Source organism: Neophocaena asiaeorientalis, unplaced genomic scaffold (genome assembly GCF_003031525.2).
Source record: "Neophocaena asiaeorientalis asiaeorientalis breed wild unplaced genomic scaffold, Neophocaena_asiaeorientalis_V1.1 scaffold396, whole genome shotgun sequence".
Classification (NCBI taxonomy): Eukaryota; Metazoa; Chordata; class Mammalia; order Artiodactyla; family Phocoenidae; genus Neophocaena; species Neophocaena asiaeorientalis.
The window spans coordinates 3,341,158-3,357,412 of record NW_020172455.1 but is presented as its reverse complement, the minus strand read 5'-3'; the positions used below and the strand labels follow the sequence as shown (position 1 = coordinate 3,357,412).

The following is a 16,255-nucleotide window of genomic DNA, read 5'->3' as shown; positions in this document are numbered from 1 at the left end:
CCACCACCCCCACCCCCGCTGCAGAACGCTGGCTCGGAGCGAGTGGTCCTCGGCGCTCGGCAGGCATCCTTCCCTGGAAGCCAGAGCGCGTGCGCGTGCTGCCGGGGGCGGGGCGGGCTTCTGGTGTGCGCGTCCCCGTGCTGTCCCGGTGCCCCCCTCCCTGTGTTTCCAGGGACTCAGCCGCTGTGTTGTGTCGACTTTAGGTTGACATCATGGACATATGCGAGTCAATCCTGGAGAGGAAGCGGCATGACAGCGAGAGGTCTACGTGCAGCATCTTGGAGCAGAACGACATGGAAGCTGTCGAGGCTCTTGTTTGTATGAGCTCCTGGGGTCAGAGATCCCAGAAAGGGGACTTGTTAAAGATAAGACCCCTCACGCCTGTCTCTGACTCTGGGGATGTTTCCACCATTGTGCACGTGGACGCAGCCACACCCGAGTTACCAAAGGACTTCCATTCTTTATCAACTCTGGTAAGAGGGGGAGAGGAGCGATTTGTGCAGTGGCTGGAGTACCTTCAGTAAACATGCTGAAGAGCTCCTGGGGAGATTCACCCGATGCTGGCAAGCAAGTTCATACCCTCCCCTGTATGGGTTCTAAGGGTGAAAACTTCTTTTATCTCTTGAAAATGTGCTTTCCATTGATTGATCATAGCTTGCAGCCACGGGGTGAAAATGTCCATAGGCTGAAACGTACAGATTAATGGGAGAAAGCAAAATGTACTCATTTCCCTGGAGAACTGAGGGTGGAGGCTTAGGTTCCCCAGATACCCCAGGCCAGGGTCAGGATCCACTGCCACAGCTGGGGAAAGCCTGTGCTTTGGCACCGGACAGCCTTTGTTAGCTGGGTTGAGACCCTGGCCTCTGCCACCCTGTGGCAGCCAGCTTCTTTCTTGGGTGAGTTGGGTGTAGTCAAGCACTGGTTTTGGTTTTTGTTTTCTTAACTTGCTACAGCTCTGAAGTTACTGGGGAAAACTGCTTCGCAACTTGGAGAAGTCGAGAGCTGTCAATTGCTAACAAAACTGAAAATTATAATCTAATTGTCCTGGTCTGGAAGCCTGCCCTGGAAGGAGAGTGTGGAAAACCGACTTGGAGAGAGAGGGATGAGAAGGGACTTGGGGGTAGTGGAGAGGATTGTACGGGTAGTGGGCCTGGCTGCCCAGAGCACATCACAGCGTTGGGATCGTCCACTGAGAGGCTGAAGATAAGTGGGAGTGGTGGGGGAGGTGTTACAGAGGCTCACTGTAGGCAGAACCCCTGGTTAGAGCAGGGCCTTTTATGGATCATTCTGACAGGTTTTACCTCGCATCCAGTAGGCACAGGATATGTGTGTGATTGATTGGATATGTGTGTGTTAAATGATTACCACTGAGATTTTTAAAAAATTTTGAGAATCTAAAGTTATTGTGTAAAGCTTTCATCTTGAATATAAGTTTGATTTCTCATTTGCAGCCCTAATATGCAAATTGTTCATTTCAGTAGCTGTGCGAGGCCAGGAATGGCACTGGCGTCCTTATAACCGAGCAGATGGATGGGTTTGAGAGAGGTGGGGAAGGGGGGAGAAAGCTAGAAAGTAAAGTGTCTCGTGCAGCTTTTATATCCACTGGGTGTGATTGTGAGCAGACTTTGACCAGTCTTTTCTAGATACTGCTTTGTAAAGACCTTGGGGACAACATGATCAAAGTAAGTTCCTTAAAATTTAACCAAAACAACCTTTTCACACAGTACTTTTTTCTTTTTTTTTTTTTTTAAAGTGCATGACTCCTCCTCAGAGCCCTGACCTCCTGGAGCCGTCAACAGGGACAGTTGTTCCTTCCCAAGTAACTGATTCCAAAGCACCCGTGGTTGTGGCTTTCCCCCCAGCCTCTACTGGGGCAGCCGGAGTGCTGAGCAGGAGGGCAGAGAGCGCCCTGCCTGGTTTGAAGGCAGAGCTGCTGGAGCCAGCTGTCAGCCCTCACTGCAGGGCCACGGTGACAAGTGTCATTTGCCACAATGGGGGGAGTCCTGCTTCTGCCCACGTTCCTACCACCCAGACTCAAGCACACCAACTTTCGGCCAACGCGGAAGGAGAAGCGCAGTTTTTGGGGCGTGTTGAAGCTGTGCAGGACACACACCTCACAGACAGTGTGCTCAGCGTTAACTCAGCGTCCTGTCAGCCTTGTTTGCACAAGTCCAGTGGCCTGAGCCCCACCAAAGACCCGCAGGCAGGGTGGCCCGTTGCAATTCAGACCTGCTCACCAAAGAATTATGAAAATGACTTGCCAAGGAAAGCCACCCCTCTGATTTCTGTCCCCATTCCTAGTCCCCCTGTCCTTTGCCAAATGATCCCTGTGACTGGACAAAGTGGCATGTTATCAGCTTTTTTGAAGCCACCTCCCCAAGTGTCTGCAGGGACTGTCAAACCCATCTTACCCCACGCTGCTCCAGTGCCCCAGCCTGTGTTCGTGGGACCGTCTGTGCCTCAGGGAACTGTGATGTTGGTTCTGCCCCAGGGGGCCCTCCCGCAGCCTGCCACGTGTTCGTCGAGTGGAATGGCTATTGGGAATACCAAGTTACTGCCCCTTGCCCCTGCTCCAGTGTTCATTGCATCCAGTCAGAACTGCGCCCCTCAGGTAGACTTTTCCCGAAGGAGGAACTATGTTTGCAACTTCCCAGGCTGCCAGAAAACCTACTTCAAAAGTTCCCACCTCAAGGCTCATCTTCGCACTCACACAGGTGAGAACTGAAGCAGGTAGGGCATAGGGAATGTCGGATCCCGTGATCGGGAAACACACGTCCAGCCGCCTTTGAGTGGGAGCGAAGCTGAGAACCGCTGGAGAAGGTGGCCATCTTTCTTTGGTTCTGAAAAGGCTTCATAGTCTTGGGGTAAACATTAGTACAGCTGTCAGTGGTTTTCCTGGAACATGGTATCTGGTCACCCCAGTAGCTAAAATGTAATATAGTTCTGTGTTTGTGAACCTGTGATTGAGAGAGGCTTTTAGGGTGAGGCTCACATTCCCTCTTTCTCTTCACATTGTAGTGGACATTCCTTCTTTGCATTTTAGAAAGTGTCCATTCACGTTCAATAAACATCAGTGTGACTTACTTAGGCTTACTCTGGGGAAAGAGCTCTCCAAAGTATGGAAAAGTTTGAATTCTAGAATATTTGAACTTTAAAGGAATATTGTTTTTTTATTTTTGGAAATATGTGGTTTTAATTCGGAAGGACTCACAAAAGAAACTAACTAAAATGACTTAACGACCTCTTCATTGTCCCGTCAGATCCAGTAGAGTTTTCGGCAGTGATGGAAACGTTCTCTGTTCATTAGGAGGGTAGCCACTAGCCACACACACTTGAAATGTGAACAGTGTGTCTGAGGAACCGAAGTTTACGTTTTCATTAAGGTTGCATTTATATAGCTACATGGGGCTGGTGGCTACCATGTTTAGCGGAGGTGTGAGGTTGCCTGGTAGGTAGAACTTCTGCTGTAGTTGATTAGGGCAGAACGTCTCAGGTGTTCTGTGACACTCTTGTTCTTTGAGTTAGTGTCACTTGTTTTGTTTTCAAGGGTCCTGTGGTTAAATAGTCTGCTTGTTAAACTCACCTTTCAAAGGTTCACACACATATGTACATATAATAAGCCCAGTTAACAGGTCGCAGGTTCTGCAGTAAAGATGTGCTTCGTAAGCTGTCTTGATCGTGGAACCCCAGATGTCGGCTAGTGGCCTGGGGGACAGCAGTGAATTGTGAAATACAGTTTAGGAAAGGCTGAATTGGAGGGAGTTGTCATAGTACTTTACTTTGAAATGCTTTCCTGGTAGAGTGGTTTCTAATTAACACATTAGAACTCCAATCGTGGCAGCTCCCGCTTGCAGAATGAAGCCGCATCTGGAAGGCGGGCCTTACGGAAGGAGCCCTGCTGTCCTCCACACTGTGGAAGGGGCTGTGTGCTTCCGGGCTAAGGCCCCAGACCTGGCCTGTGAAGAACTTGCCTCTCTGCCTTTACCATCTCTCTCCAGTTCCACATTTCTGCCCTTCACCCTCTGCCCTCTGCCTGTCTCTACTTACTGAAAACCCTTTAAGGGCTGTCCCAAAGTTAGTTCTTAGAACTCTCCTGATCTCTCCTTCTTTATTTGACCCTGGTGGTTTGTTGTGTATTTCACCTTATTCTCCCTTTGTATTTTTAGTTACTTACATAGGTGTCTGATCTCACTGGATATAGACTCTTGGTGTCTGTCCCAAGAGCCTGACGCTAGTCATTGGTGATGCAGGGTCGCTGTCATGGCTGTATCGGTGTGAACGGGCACCCCTAAGGGGCTCATTGACTTGGCAAGCCCTGCTTTTCACTGAGACTGCTGAGGTGAACTTCAGATCACATCCGAGCACAGATTCCACATGTGGGGAAGCGCAGTGGAATGAGGTTTTACTGTTTGTTCAGTCAGCTTCCCTTGGTAGGAAGATAAGGTGATCATACAAGCTCTTTTCAGGTTTCCCAAAGTACTTACATTTAAGTAACCATAAAGGTTCTGAAGAATCAAATTCTTGTGTTATTTCACAAACACTAAATTGGAGTTTTTATAAGAAATAGAAATCTTGGATAAGTTTACCTTCGATAAGATAGGTTTTCACCGTACCAACATGAAAATTTGTTTAATTAGGATACAGTCGAGTGAGCAAAGGCTACATTTTTGACATGCTGAAAACATAGGGCACTTTGTAAATCCCATGCCAAAGGGTGGTGGTTCTCTGTCCAACATCTGGCCATCTGGTATGCTGCCGGCACTGGTGGTAGTTTCCTGGGAACAGGTAACCTTATGCTTTCAACATGGGGTCTTTGAAATCCATCACAGCATCACTGTGATAATGAATTTTCCTTTTAAATCGGCTTTGAAAAACATCAGATATTTAGTTGATCTCTCTCCAACACTCATTCATTCAAAACCATTTATTCACCACCTGTCATACAAAGTGCTGTGCTGGGGGTTAAACTGTACATAGATGGATGAACTAGACAAGTCGTAAACCTTCGGGAAGGTAGGTCACATGACAGCACGCAACAGCATTTATCAAATCCCTTCACAAGGTTGCACAGGCGGTCTGTGGTGGTCACAACCTGGTCAAGATCAGGGCTTCAGGAAGCAGGAGACAGAGCATTCCTGCTGGCTGGAAAGGCCCAGGATTCTGCGGACAAGGGCTTCCCACTCACCCCTGTACCTCCAGGAAGACACAGTACGGGCAGGACACCTGCCGGTGCTCTGAAACTTTGAGTGAATGACAGATGCTTGAAGCTTGTAACAAGAAGAAGGTAGCTGTTAGAATTCTAACCTGTTTTGCAATTAACCTCTTTGTCAGTGTAATAACAGATATGAAGATGGAATTAATGATTCTGAGAAGTCTTGCAGGTGCTAGGAGGGATCTTTTTTATATGTGCAGCTTCCAGAGAGGGAAGGAGTCATTCCTTTCAAGAATTTACCTCCTACCCCAAGTTCACAGTCAAAGATTTATTTAAAAATATCTTTAGAAGGATTAGATTAGTTTGATGTCTTTGGGCCCTGACATATTACATCTTAGGTGTGGCAGGAAGAAATGCATCTTGGACGATTTCTTGACTTCCAAACAACCTGATACCAGAATAATAGGATATTACTTGCTGCTTAGGTTTTGATGAATACAGTTTTAAAACGACATGAATTAACCTGTCCAATAAGGTGCTGAGCATTTATGTTTTCTTTACTTTGTGTTTTCTTATCTCTCAGGAGAGAAACCTTTCACCTGTAGCTGGGATGGCTGTGATAAAAAATTTGCTCGTTCAGATGAACTCTCTCGCCACCGCAGAACTCACACTGGGGAGAAGAAGTTTGTATGCCCAGTGTGTGATCGGCGTTTCATGCGCAGCGACCACTTGACAAAGCATGCCCGGCGCCATATGACCACCAAGAAGATCCCTGGCTGGCAGGCGGAGGTTGGCAAACTGAACAGAATTGCTTCAGCAGAGAATCCTGGGAGCCCGCTGGTGCACCTGCCGGCCTCTGCATGAAAGGTCCTCCAGGGAGTTGTGGATGGGAATTTTTCAAAGCCTTTTTTCAGGAATGGAAGTGATGGTTTTCTCTCCAAAAGAAATTGTCTTGAGGGCTAGGGGAGCTGGTTCTGATGAAAGTATGTTAACTTGTCTTTTTTGGTGGGGAACCCTGTTCAATATCTTTTGTAGTTTCAGAAGTTGTTTTAAGGAAAATGGAGGAAAATTTGATAATCTCAATCACCAGCATTCAAACAAACATTTCGGCAATAAATTTTACAAAATCTGGATTTTTTTATAACCTTCCTACTCCTGTTTTGTAGAAATGAGACACGTTACTAATTTTTATACTGTTTTTTATAAAAAAAAATTTATATTGTTGGTTCTCAAATTACCAATTTCTATATAGATGATTTTACAATCTTCTTTTCAATGTTTAACAATGGTTTTATAATAACCCTACTTTTAGTAAAGTTGGCACATCATTCAGACAAAAAAACTTTACAACTTTGTAATCAGGCCTTTTAGATCTAAGAATTTTTTAGAATCAGAACTGGTTGAATAGGGGCCTCTTAAAGAAATGGGGGGGAAAAGCTTTGCAGTCAGCTTCTTCATAACATTTTCAAGGGAAATTCCAGACAACTATTTCTTTAAGGCTGTAGGCCAAGGAATTAAAATTTTCATTAAGTAGACCTTAGTCACCTGTGTCCATGGTGTGACTTGTGAAGAATGTACCCCAGAGATTAACTTAAAATACTCGGTAGATACCCTGTGAGCAGAGAGCTGATGTAGGGTCTGAGTGTCTGTACTCTGCTGAGAGCAGACTGTTCAGAGTCTCCTGTTTGTACCTCAAACCCCCAAAAAAGAAAATGTAAGCACTCAAACCCAGCTGCTTTGTCAGTTGTCAGTTTTGACTTCTTTTGCTGTGGCCTTATCCAAGTGTTTTGTGGGTAGAGTAACTTCTTAGAGAAAAAGATGGCCTTAGTAGTTGGAGGAACTTTCCACCAAAGTAAAGCTTATGTAAGGTGAAGCGGACATGCGTATGGTCCAGCTCCAGTGTTCTGATTCCTTTATTTATTAAGTATTAAGAACGACGGGAAATGCAAGTTACACTAAGCGGCAGTAATACTACCAAGCTGTCCTTTCATTCATTTTGTTTGAAGGAAATTGTTTTGATCAAACAGAAAATTACTTGGAATGGGGTATTTTGCAGTCTGGCTAGAGGATAGACCATGGGCATCACTTTGAAGCTGTGAGCACAGGTCCTAGCATTACAGAGACTGCGCCCCAGTGTCCAGGTGTCCAGGAAGCTGCTGAGACTGCTTTGGTTGGGCAGCGTTGGGAATCCAGGCAAGAGAGTGCATGTAAGGAACACGGTGATATTGCTCTGCCCTTTGAGCCTGGGAATGGTTTTTATTGTGCCGTATGTATTTAGATTTTTGTCTTTGCCTCTTATTTATTTGCATTTACCTTTATTAAAATGACGGTAAGGTGAAATATTGAATAAATATCAGGTTTTGTGTTCAGGTCTTTTTAGTCTAATGACCCTTGCCTGGTCATTCATTGTATGTTACTTGATACCCATGAAGTATCAACCGCTAATTGACATACAGGTCTGTAAGCGCCGGCTGTGTGTTTAGTAGGCTTCCGTGTCTTTGGAGACTTCTGTAATTGAGTATTCCTACTGGTCATGAGACATGCTACAGTTGGAAGAGAACCAGAATTAAATGTCTATAGTTCGTGATTCCCCACCACCCAGTTCTTTCTTGCACTTATATCTTAAATCAGCATAAACGTTTCTTTGTGTATGCTGTAAGTGGCATTAAATCTGGATATATTTAATTATACAAAGTAATGTCAGTCCTGCTAAAGTTCTGGTAGATAATACAGCGTCTTTGAGTATTTGGTTGCTTGTCACCTAGAACTTCATTCTCTGAGCAGTGTTGTTGCTAAAGGATAGATGTGTTAAAAAAAAAACGTTTTGATTTACACTTCCATTTCCTGATTAGACTTTGAAATACCTTCTGTAAACAACATTTTTGGCCCTCTGTTGATTGAAAGATTGTAAATTGGGAAACAGCTTCACCTGAAAAATGCAACGTGAGAACCAGAACCCCGCGGTGCGTGTTCAGCGTGGAGTTCCTCCGCTGCGGCCCGGGCATCGGAGGAGGGCGCGGGCGGCACGTCCCCCAGTGCACTTTACTGCCTGAGCAGTTTTGCTTGATCTTTTTTGACTTTGAGCCTTTCAAGTAGTTAATAAAATGTTAAATGTTTCAGAATTATGTTTTATGTAACAGACTTTGACTTATTATTTAAATGAATATGTGTGATGTAACTTTTTTCTTTGTATCATATAAAACTTTTTTGATTTGCAAACTGGACTTGTGTCCTGTGTCATTTAACTGCACTCCGGTGTACCCAGTGCCTGACCCTCCTCTTTGTTTTCTTGGGTTCTGTTCTGCTTTCAGGGCTCCCTTTGGAGGGTCCTTTGTGAAAGAAATGTGTGAAGGAGCAGCTTCTGTGTTGGCCAATTTGATGTCAGGACCGGTCTTGGCAGTAGAGGACCGTGGCTGCTGGGTAACCCGTGACCCTCATCCTCATGCCCTCCGTGTGTCAAGAGGGGAGTATGGGAGGCAGCCTCTTCCCTCCCTTCCCCCACCCCCAGCCCAGGCTTTAAAGGTACGTCAGGGAGCCACAGTCCCCGCTCCTGCCCCTGGAGTACGTTCTCTCTCGAGCCCGCTCTGCTGGGGCTGTGCATCCACGTCCCTCGAGGGGAGGCCCCGTGGGTGTGGCCAGGCACTTGCGTGGGCTCAGCTCCTGGTGCCCATCGTGCTTGTCTATGAACGGCACTGGACAGGGTTGGTGGGTTCCCCTGCAGGCCGCACCGTGCTGCTCTACTCTTACCTCGCTGCTCCTTCGCCAGTCCCCCTCCTCTCCCTGACCCCTCTTCTATTCCCCTCACAACCTTGGTGATCTTTTCCAGCCTTGGGACTTAGATAAAAATAACTTCTCTACCATGAAGAGCCCTGCATGTATGTCTCTCCTTTACATTCCACACCTGGCTTCAAATTCCTGTGTCCAGCTCTCTGCTTGACACCTGTCTAACCAGAATCCCAAACTTGAGACGACTGAACTCCCCATCTCCTCCACACTTGCTTTTCTCACAGTGACCCCGCTGCCTTTAAAAAGGACAAGGAGTCCATCCTTCTAGCTGTTCAGGTGCAAAACCTTGGAGGCGCCCTGGGCTCCTTTCCCGCTCCGCAGCCAGTCTGTCACTACCCTGTTGACTGACTGCCTTCCCAAGCCAACCATTCTGGAATGTGATTCCATAAGCCACGCTAGTCCTGGTTATGCGTGTGTGCGTGTGTGTGTGCAGGTGTGTGGGGAGGCGGTAAAGGATCACAATGTGCTTTGCATTTAGCAATCCACTTAGAAAAGTCTCTCCAACTCCAAGCCCCTTTGTGCCTAGGTGCTGGCCACACACCTGTTAGCCTCAACTTTGTGACTCTGTACCTGCTCTCCTCCCTCTGTGCCACCAAGATTTTACTTTCTGGCTGTAACATCCACTGTTCCTTTGCTTTCAACCTGCCTCTTTGTTTAGGGACTTTTTAAATGAAGGACTTCAGACATGTTGCTAACACCCAGGCCCCATCCTGGGAGGAAGTCCGGGCACCAAGGACACCACACCCCAGGGGGGTGAGCCACACTCAGTCCCTGCTAAGTTAGGGAGGCTTGTTCTCAAAAGCCTCTCACCACTCTGTAGGAAGCCTAGTTGTCCCAGAATTGCCCAGAGCTGGCTCTGCAAACAGGTTTCCTCTCCCCAGTGTGTTCTCATCTCAGCAGACAAACTGGTCAACAAGCAAAGATGATAAGGAAGAAACAAGTTATAAAATAAACGTCACAGGGATGTAAGGTACAGCATAAGGAATATAGTCAATAATACCGTCATAACTTTCTATGGTGACAGACGGTAATTAGACTTACTGGGGTCAGCATTACACAGTGTAGAAAAATATCAAATCACTATGTTGTACACCTGAAACTAATATAATATTGTAGACTGTAATTTAATTTAAAAAAAGAAGACTGTGTTTTTAAAAAAAAAAGAAACAGGTTGCTACAAGTCCAGTGGTGCTGGGGGAGGAGACGCACAGGCAGAGTGAGATGTTGACAAGGTGGGGCAGTGGCAGCTAAGCTCTCACCGCCCAGCTCTGGTGGTAGCCTCTGGGAGCCTTCCCAGGTTTCCCCTTCTTTGGACTCCTTCAAGACTAGAGGTTCTAACCACTCGGAAGAACTTGCCAGTTTTATTGAATTTGATTGTAAGTCTTGTGGGTCCCACAAGACTTGTGGATGGGTGGGTATATAGATGGATGGATGGATGTGATATGATTTCTATCACGGGGCAGCTTACATTTTAGCAGGTAGATTAGACTTGCAATGTTCAGTAAAATATGGCAAGTTCCTACTGGAGTGGTCAGAACCCCTAGTCTTGAAGGAGTCCAGGGAAGAGGGGCCCTGGGAAGGTCTACCAGACTCCTGGCAGGCTCCTTTGGTAGGTAGTGTTGATTTGGCCTGAGGCAGGCCTGGGTGCAGGTCTGACTCCTTCTAGCTATGTGTTGCTGAGAAAGGTACTCTACCTTTAGGCTCCTTATTTATAGTGAAGACTAGGTAGAGACAGCAGGTAGTGTGCCTGTCTCAGGGTCTGGCACTTTTACTTTGTACGTGGAAGAAAACCTTAGTTTTCTCTCAAAGGGAGCTAGGGCCCAGAAATAACAGAATGGGCTTAGAGTATTCTTGTGTTACCGGCTGCCATCAGGAGTGTCAGGGACTGTGCTAAACGGCACAGGGGCTCCCACTGGCCAAGTTGTGACAGTTTAAACATTAAAGTGATAGTAATATGAATTCCACTTCTGCCCATGATGGAGTAACAGGAAACAAGTATACTCTCACAGCCAAAAAAACCAGACAAAAGGTATCAAATGAGAGTTTTCCAGGAGCTGGACCTTAGGTCATGAAAGACAGTGACCCTGAGAGACAGGAAATAAGTGAATCTTGTGACTGCCCAGATTTGCTGCCTTGAGGAGGCTTCCAGACTGTGGTGCAGGGACAGGAACTCAGCAGGGACCCAGAAGAGTCCCTGAGTCGAGGAGATGGAGCTGAGGGTCCAGGGATGCCAAGGCATTGGGGGTGAGGGGCAGACTGCCAAGAAAGAGAGGACGGCCCAGAAAACCCTGGAGATCTCCAGACGGGGCGCCTGAGGGGAGGGGAACAGCATGAAACCGAGGCGAGTCTTGTGCGCGGGGGCGTGTCCATCTCTGGGCTGAGGAGCCCTCTCTTGTATGACTTCTCAGAGGGCCACCCGACATAGTTAGAGGGCCACCCTAGCAGATAAGGCGCTCGGAGAGAGCATAGAAGGCGCACGCGGTGGGTCAGGACGTTGGCGGGGCCTCGGGCTCAGTGTGCGCGCTCCCCGACCCCATGCCCACCTGGCTGGATGTTGGAAACCAGGGAGATGGCTCTGTGTGTGGGAATTACGCGAGCTGTGACAGGTGGTGCCCAGGCGGTTCTTCTGAGAGACACCCCTACCAAAAGGCCACAGCGGGGCAGCAAGTCCGCACACGCACCTCTGAGACCCCGAAGAACCCGGGACCCGGGCTTCAGTCTCCCTACGCGCGACGCCCGCGGGTTCCGCACCCCCGCGACCCGCCCACCTCTCGCCACGCGGGGGCACAGCGCACGGCCGTTTGTCCCTCAGGCTTCCCAGCGACCGGGGTGGAGGAAGAGGCGCCGTTGGGCAGGGAGAAGCTGCAGGGCCTCCCTGGGGAGCCCAGTCCCCGTCATCCAAGCTGCCCAAGGACGGGGAGCAGCGAGGATGCTGGAGCAGCGAGGATGCTGGAACCCCGACGGCAACGGCTCTTCCCACCTCACTCTAATCACTCGCATCACATCTTTATTTTATCCCCCAGGGCCCACCTGGCACAGGGCCTGGCCTGGAGCCCGCCCTCTTCAAGTAGATGTTGGATAAATTAAAAAAAAAAGTAACGTGTCTGTAACCTGCGCTACTAAGGTCATGTTATTTTTATTTTTCACTCAAATCCTCTCCTCACCAGATTAGTAGGAAAGTCAGCCCCTCCCTCTACAGTTTCTCCCGTTCCCTGCAAATAGTCCTAAACCTCTCGGGCTTAGTTATCCCAGGCTGGGGTCTTTGTAGCCGCCACTTTCCAGGGACAGAGACACCCAGTCCAAGCGGACACCCTGCTGTGTGGATGCCTTGCTGCCACGTGGTGCCACTCTTGACAGCCGACCACAGGCCCCTGATTTTGGTGGAGGTTTGGACCTTGAAAGCGCAGCCGAGTGCCCTCAGTGCCACACGAAACCACACGCTTTTTCCGTCTCATGTGCACACCCCGGGGCACCAGCTCCACAGGGTGTCCATCGGATGTCATCCATCTCTTGAGGACTTAAAATGTGTCACCGCTCCTTCCCAGGATCTACACGTCACAGAAAAGGCAGCTTTTGTTTCCAGAGGGGTTTCATCACACCAGAAAATTGAGCCCCGCCCACCTGTTAAGGTCTGATTTGGTGCCAGGGGTCCAGATGTCACCACCCCAAAGGTCTGGTTTTACATCGTCTCCTTCCTGGGAGAGCGCAGGACTTCCGAGCCTCAAACGTTACTTGTTCTCTCAAAGGCAACCAAGAAGGCTTTTCTCCTGCCTATCGCCAGCCCAGAAAAAGAGCCACATCCCCAATCCACAGAGGCTAGATCTTCAGCGGGCTTTTGGCTACAGTTCTTTGACAGCGCGAGTCCACGTTTACAGGTGCGCCTCTAGAAACAGCATGTCCTTACTAGTGGAGACCGGATCTTGCTGCACGAACCCTGGCATCCAGCAGAGGGCCGGGCTCACAGCAGCTGGTCGTCCACCCAGTGGTGCTATCTCACTGGATGGCAGCCCAGTGAGAAATGGCTCTGAGACTTCGGAACATCAAAGGGGAGTGTCTTGGAAAAGCTCACCTTAGGTGAGGAGAGGGAACCTGAGCCAGGCGGGGCCCCTTTGAGAACTCGTGCGAGGGGCAGAAGGAGGGCCGTGGCCTGGCTTCTTCCCCAGGAGGACGGACACAACATTTCTCAGAGCTGGGAATGGAGCGTTTTCTCTAAATTCCTGGGCTTTGTAGCATCTCAGAGGAACTCGCCACCACAGAATCCAGGAGACACGTGTGTGGCACTGAGACTTTTCCAGACATCGATGTGTCATTGTCACCTTCGACATGGAGATGTTTTTCGTCCTGCCTCTATTTCAGCCACATTCCCCCGCCTCCCCTTCATGAGCAGGTTCCACACTCAGCTCCAGAGCAGAAGGCTGGGGCTCAGAAGCAACACCCAGCGACCAAGAGAAGGCCTGGGGCCGCGCTCGGCACCCAGCAGGCCCTCTGTGCACGTCTAGTGCAAGAAGCACCCGCCTCCAGGCCCTGCCTGATTCACAGGGTGTCAGCTTTCTCATCAGTCAGCTGGGAATGTTCTAAGGCTCTCCTGGCCTCACTGCTGTGATTTTCTACCTTCTTCCAGGTGGGAAGAGCCGGCAGCCCTAAAGACCCTTTCCAGGTGTGGCCAGTGCTCACCCTCAGCAGGGAAGGCAGTCCCGTGCCCCCAGGGGACGGGGACGAGAGACCGAGGAAGCCTGGGATTGTGTGATCCCTGATGGTCAGAGCTGGGGGACGGGGCGTGCCTCCAGGACTCACTGAGGACCAGAGGGGGAAGTGACCGCAAGTTAGTGCAAGAGCGAGGATCAGAACCGGGGTCTCTGGCTCCTGTCCCACCGTACCCACTGCAGGGGCACAGGCCTCTCTTTGGGGAGATGGGTGGGTCGTGGCTCTGGGCAGCCTCCAGCACCGGGGAAGGAAGAGTCAGCCAGGCCTAAAGCTCAGACAAGGTCCCTGCTACTCCAGGCATGGCTGGTATCCAGCAGCCTGGGTATCGCCTGGGAACTGGTTAGAAACAACGCAGACTCTCAGGCCCTGCTGGAGACCCACAGAATCAGAATCTGTATTTCAGTAACACCTCCAGGCGACTCATCTGCAAAACAGAGGGCGACGCCCTCCAGCTCGCCAAGGCGCACCTCCTGGGCATGCCCTCCAGAGCGGAACCTCCTTGGGGCCCTCTGGGACGTGTGTTAGAGTTCGCAAAGTGTCCAGTCTGAGCCACGCTCGGTAAAGAGGCTTCTTCGGAGCAGGTGGCAAGTGGGCCTTCAGAAAGGGGAAGCATTTCAAGACCCAGGAGAACCTTGTAGACGGATCTCCCCAGAGACTGAGAGGAGGGGCAGGTATCCGGCAGGTCACCTGCCCACGCACCTGCGGGGCAGCACCTGTGCCTTCCTTGTGGCCTGGATCTGCACAGCCGATCACCTCTTGCCAGCAAGCATGATGGCCAGCTGCCGGCCATGTTCAGGACTGTCTGAGTATGGATTTGAAGAGGGCAGTTGTGAAAGGTCTGGGGGTAACTGCATGTTGGAGGTGGCTAAGCTCCAGCTAGAGCCCTGGGCAGGGCAGGGGGATGTGTGCGCCCAGCCTTAGGTTCCTAAGAGACCCAGTCGGCTGGGGCTGGGGCCGGGAGGAACGGCGCACTGGCCGCTGGATGACCACGGGGCTGCTGCAGCACCAGCCTTAGCAGCAGTACTCCTGCTCGATGCTGGCCATCAGCTCCTCCTCAGAGTAGTCGTATGTGATGGCTGACTGCCTCTCAGGCCTCCTGTGGCAGCTGCCTGGGGCTCTGCGGGTGAGAAACATGGACATGGGAAACAAGATGTTACCTTCAAACCCCACATCTCTACTGGACAACCACGGTGGGCCCTGTATGGAATTCTGATCCATCCTAAAACTACAACTGAAAACCTCTGCCCCGGGAACACCTCCTCAACCTCTTCCATCAGCAGGCCCCTGCCTGACTCTCTGGTTTCATCTCCCCGATGTTACCCAAGACCTTACGCTGTGAGGAAGCCAGTGCCTGTGATGCTTGAGGGTGAGGGCCCGGGGGTGGGAAGACCCAGCTGGAATCCCAGCTCTGCCAATTGCTAGCGCAGTGATAATTTTCTCTAAAATGGAGCTGTATTCCTAAACTCATCCTGAGGCCTAAATGAGATAATGCATGGACAGCTTGTGACACTGAATTTTGCACCCTGCCCAGCCCTCAGCAAAGGTGAGCTGTGTCTTGACTATCCATCGGCCTGACTCACTCCCTGTGCCTGCCCCTTGGGTGGAGGGGGGTGTCTCACAGGAGCTGCCACGCTGGGACACGATTGGGCGTCAGGACCCTGGCCGCTCCCCCAACCTGCTTGGCAGTGTATTAAGTGACCAAATCCCAGGTCCTCATCCTGCTGCCTGGGCCCCTGGAAGTGGTTCCCACCGGCCTGGACCCGCTGCCCACCCCTCTCCGGCTTTCTGGACTCTGTTGTGCCCCCGACTTCCCTGTCCTGCAGGCTGTCCCACGGCGGTGTCCACCTGTGCCTGGCCATGGCCTTGCCCCCTTCAGCACCTTTGACAGGTGGGAGGGTCTGAAACGTGGGCCGAACTGAGTGCTGCCAGCCTGAGGGGCTACCTCTGAAGGAGGAGTTAGGCCAGAGCTGCCCACTGCCAGGTATGGGACCTCGAGCTCCCACCTGCCAGCCAGAGACGTGCTGCCATGTGAGCTGGGGGGCTGGGCTGGATGATCTCTAAGGCCCACCTGATCACTGCCGTCGCGCTCCTGACATGTTCAGAGCAGCCTCCAGGGCCCTGTCTGCTGTCCAGGAATGTAGGGCAGGAGCTGGGCTCGGGGCCACCTGACTGTCACCTCGGGTGTGTGGCGCCTAGCAAGCCCCCCAGCGCTGAACAGCAGGGATGAGGGTCTAACGGCCGGACTCCACTGAACAGCAGGGATGAGGGTCTAACGGCCGGACTCCACTGAACAGCAGGGATGAGGGTCTAACGGCCGGACTCCACTTCCCCAAGCCCAGAGATGACACGTGCCTCCCGCACAGCCCTCTGGGGTCACCCAGGCCAGCCCCCTCTCTGTGGATGGGGGAGAAATGCCTTGCCCACGGTCCCATGGTGACCTGGCTACAGACCGTCCTCACCCGGTCCCACAGCTCAGCAAGGCCTTTCTCTCTAGGCACCCGACGCTCCCTGCAGTTGGGACATGGGGGAGAAAGGGGGCGAGGAGGCAGGGCTGGCAGGGGAGGCTGACGGGGGAGGCTGGCAGGGGAGGCTGATGGGGAGGCCGACAGGAGG

At 50.7% G+C, this 16,255-nt stretch overlaps 1 protein-coding gene and 1 long non-coding RNA gene across 5 annotated transcripts in view; one reads left to right on the top strand and one right to left on the bottom strand.

Annotated features, from left to right (window-relative positions):
* The window catches only part of KLF11 (KLF transcription factor 11), a 12,089-nt gene extending 1,596 nt beyond the window's left edge, over positions 1–10,493 (top strand). For 3 of the 4 annotated variants that reach the window (XM_024737725.1, XM_024737728.1, XM_024737727.1), the window contains exons 2-4: positions 204–473; positions 1,754–2,714; positions 5,736–8,376. In XM_024737725.1, the coding sequence (XP_024593493.1) occupies positions 204–473; positions 1,754–2,714; positions 5,736–6,016 (1,512 nt within the window). In that variant the 3' untranslated portion in view covers positions 6,017–8,376. Of the gene's footprint in view, positions 1–203; positions 474–1,753; positions 2,715–5,735; positions 8,377–8,463 lie in introns of those variants that run through there. The other variant, XM_024737726.1, reaches the window with a different exon arrangement.
* A 2,415-nt stretch (positions 10,494–12,908) lies between these two features.
* Positions 12,909–16,255, bottom strand: part of LOC112394761 (uncharacterized) — a 23,622-nt gene continuing 20,275 nt past the window's right edge. Inside the window, exon 3 of the long non-coding RNA XR_003002203.1 lies at positions 12,909–14,759. This is a non-coding gene — a long non-coding RNA (uncharacterized LOC112394761). The remainder of the gene's footprint in view (positions 14,760–16,255) is intronic.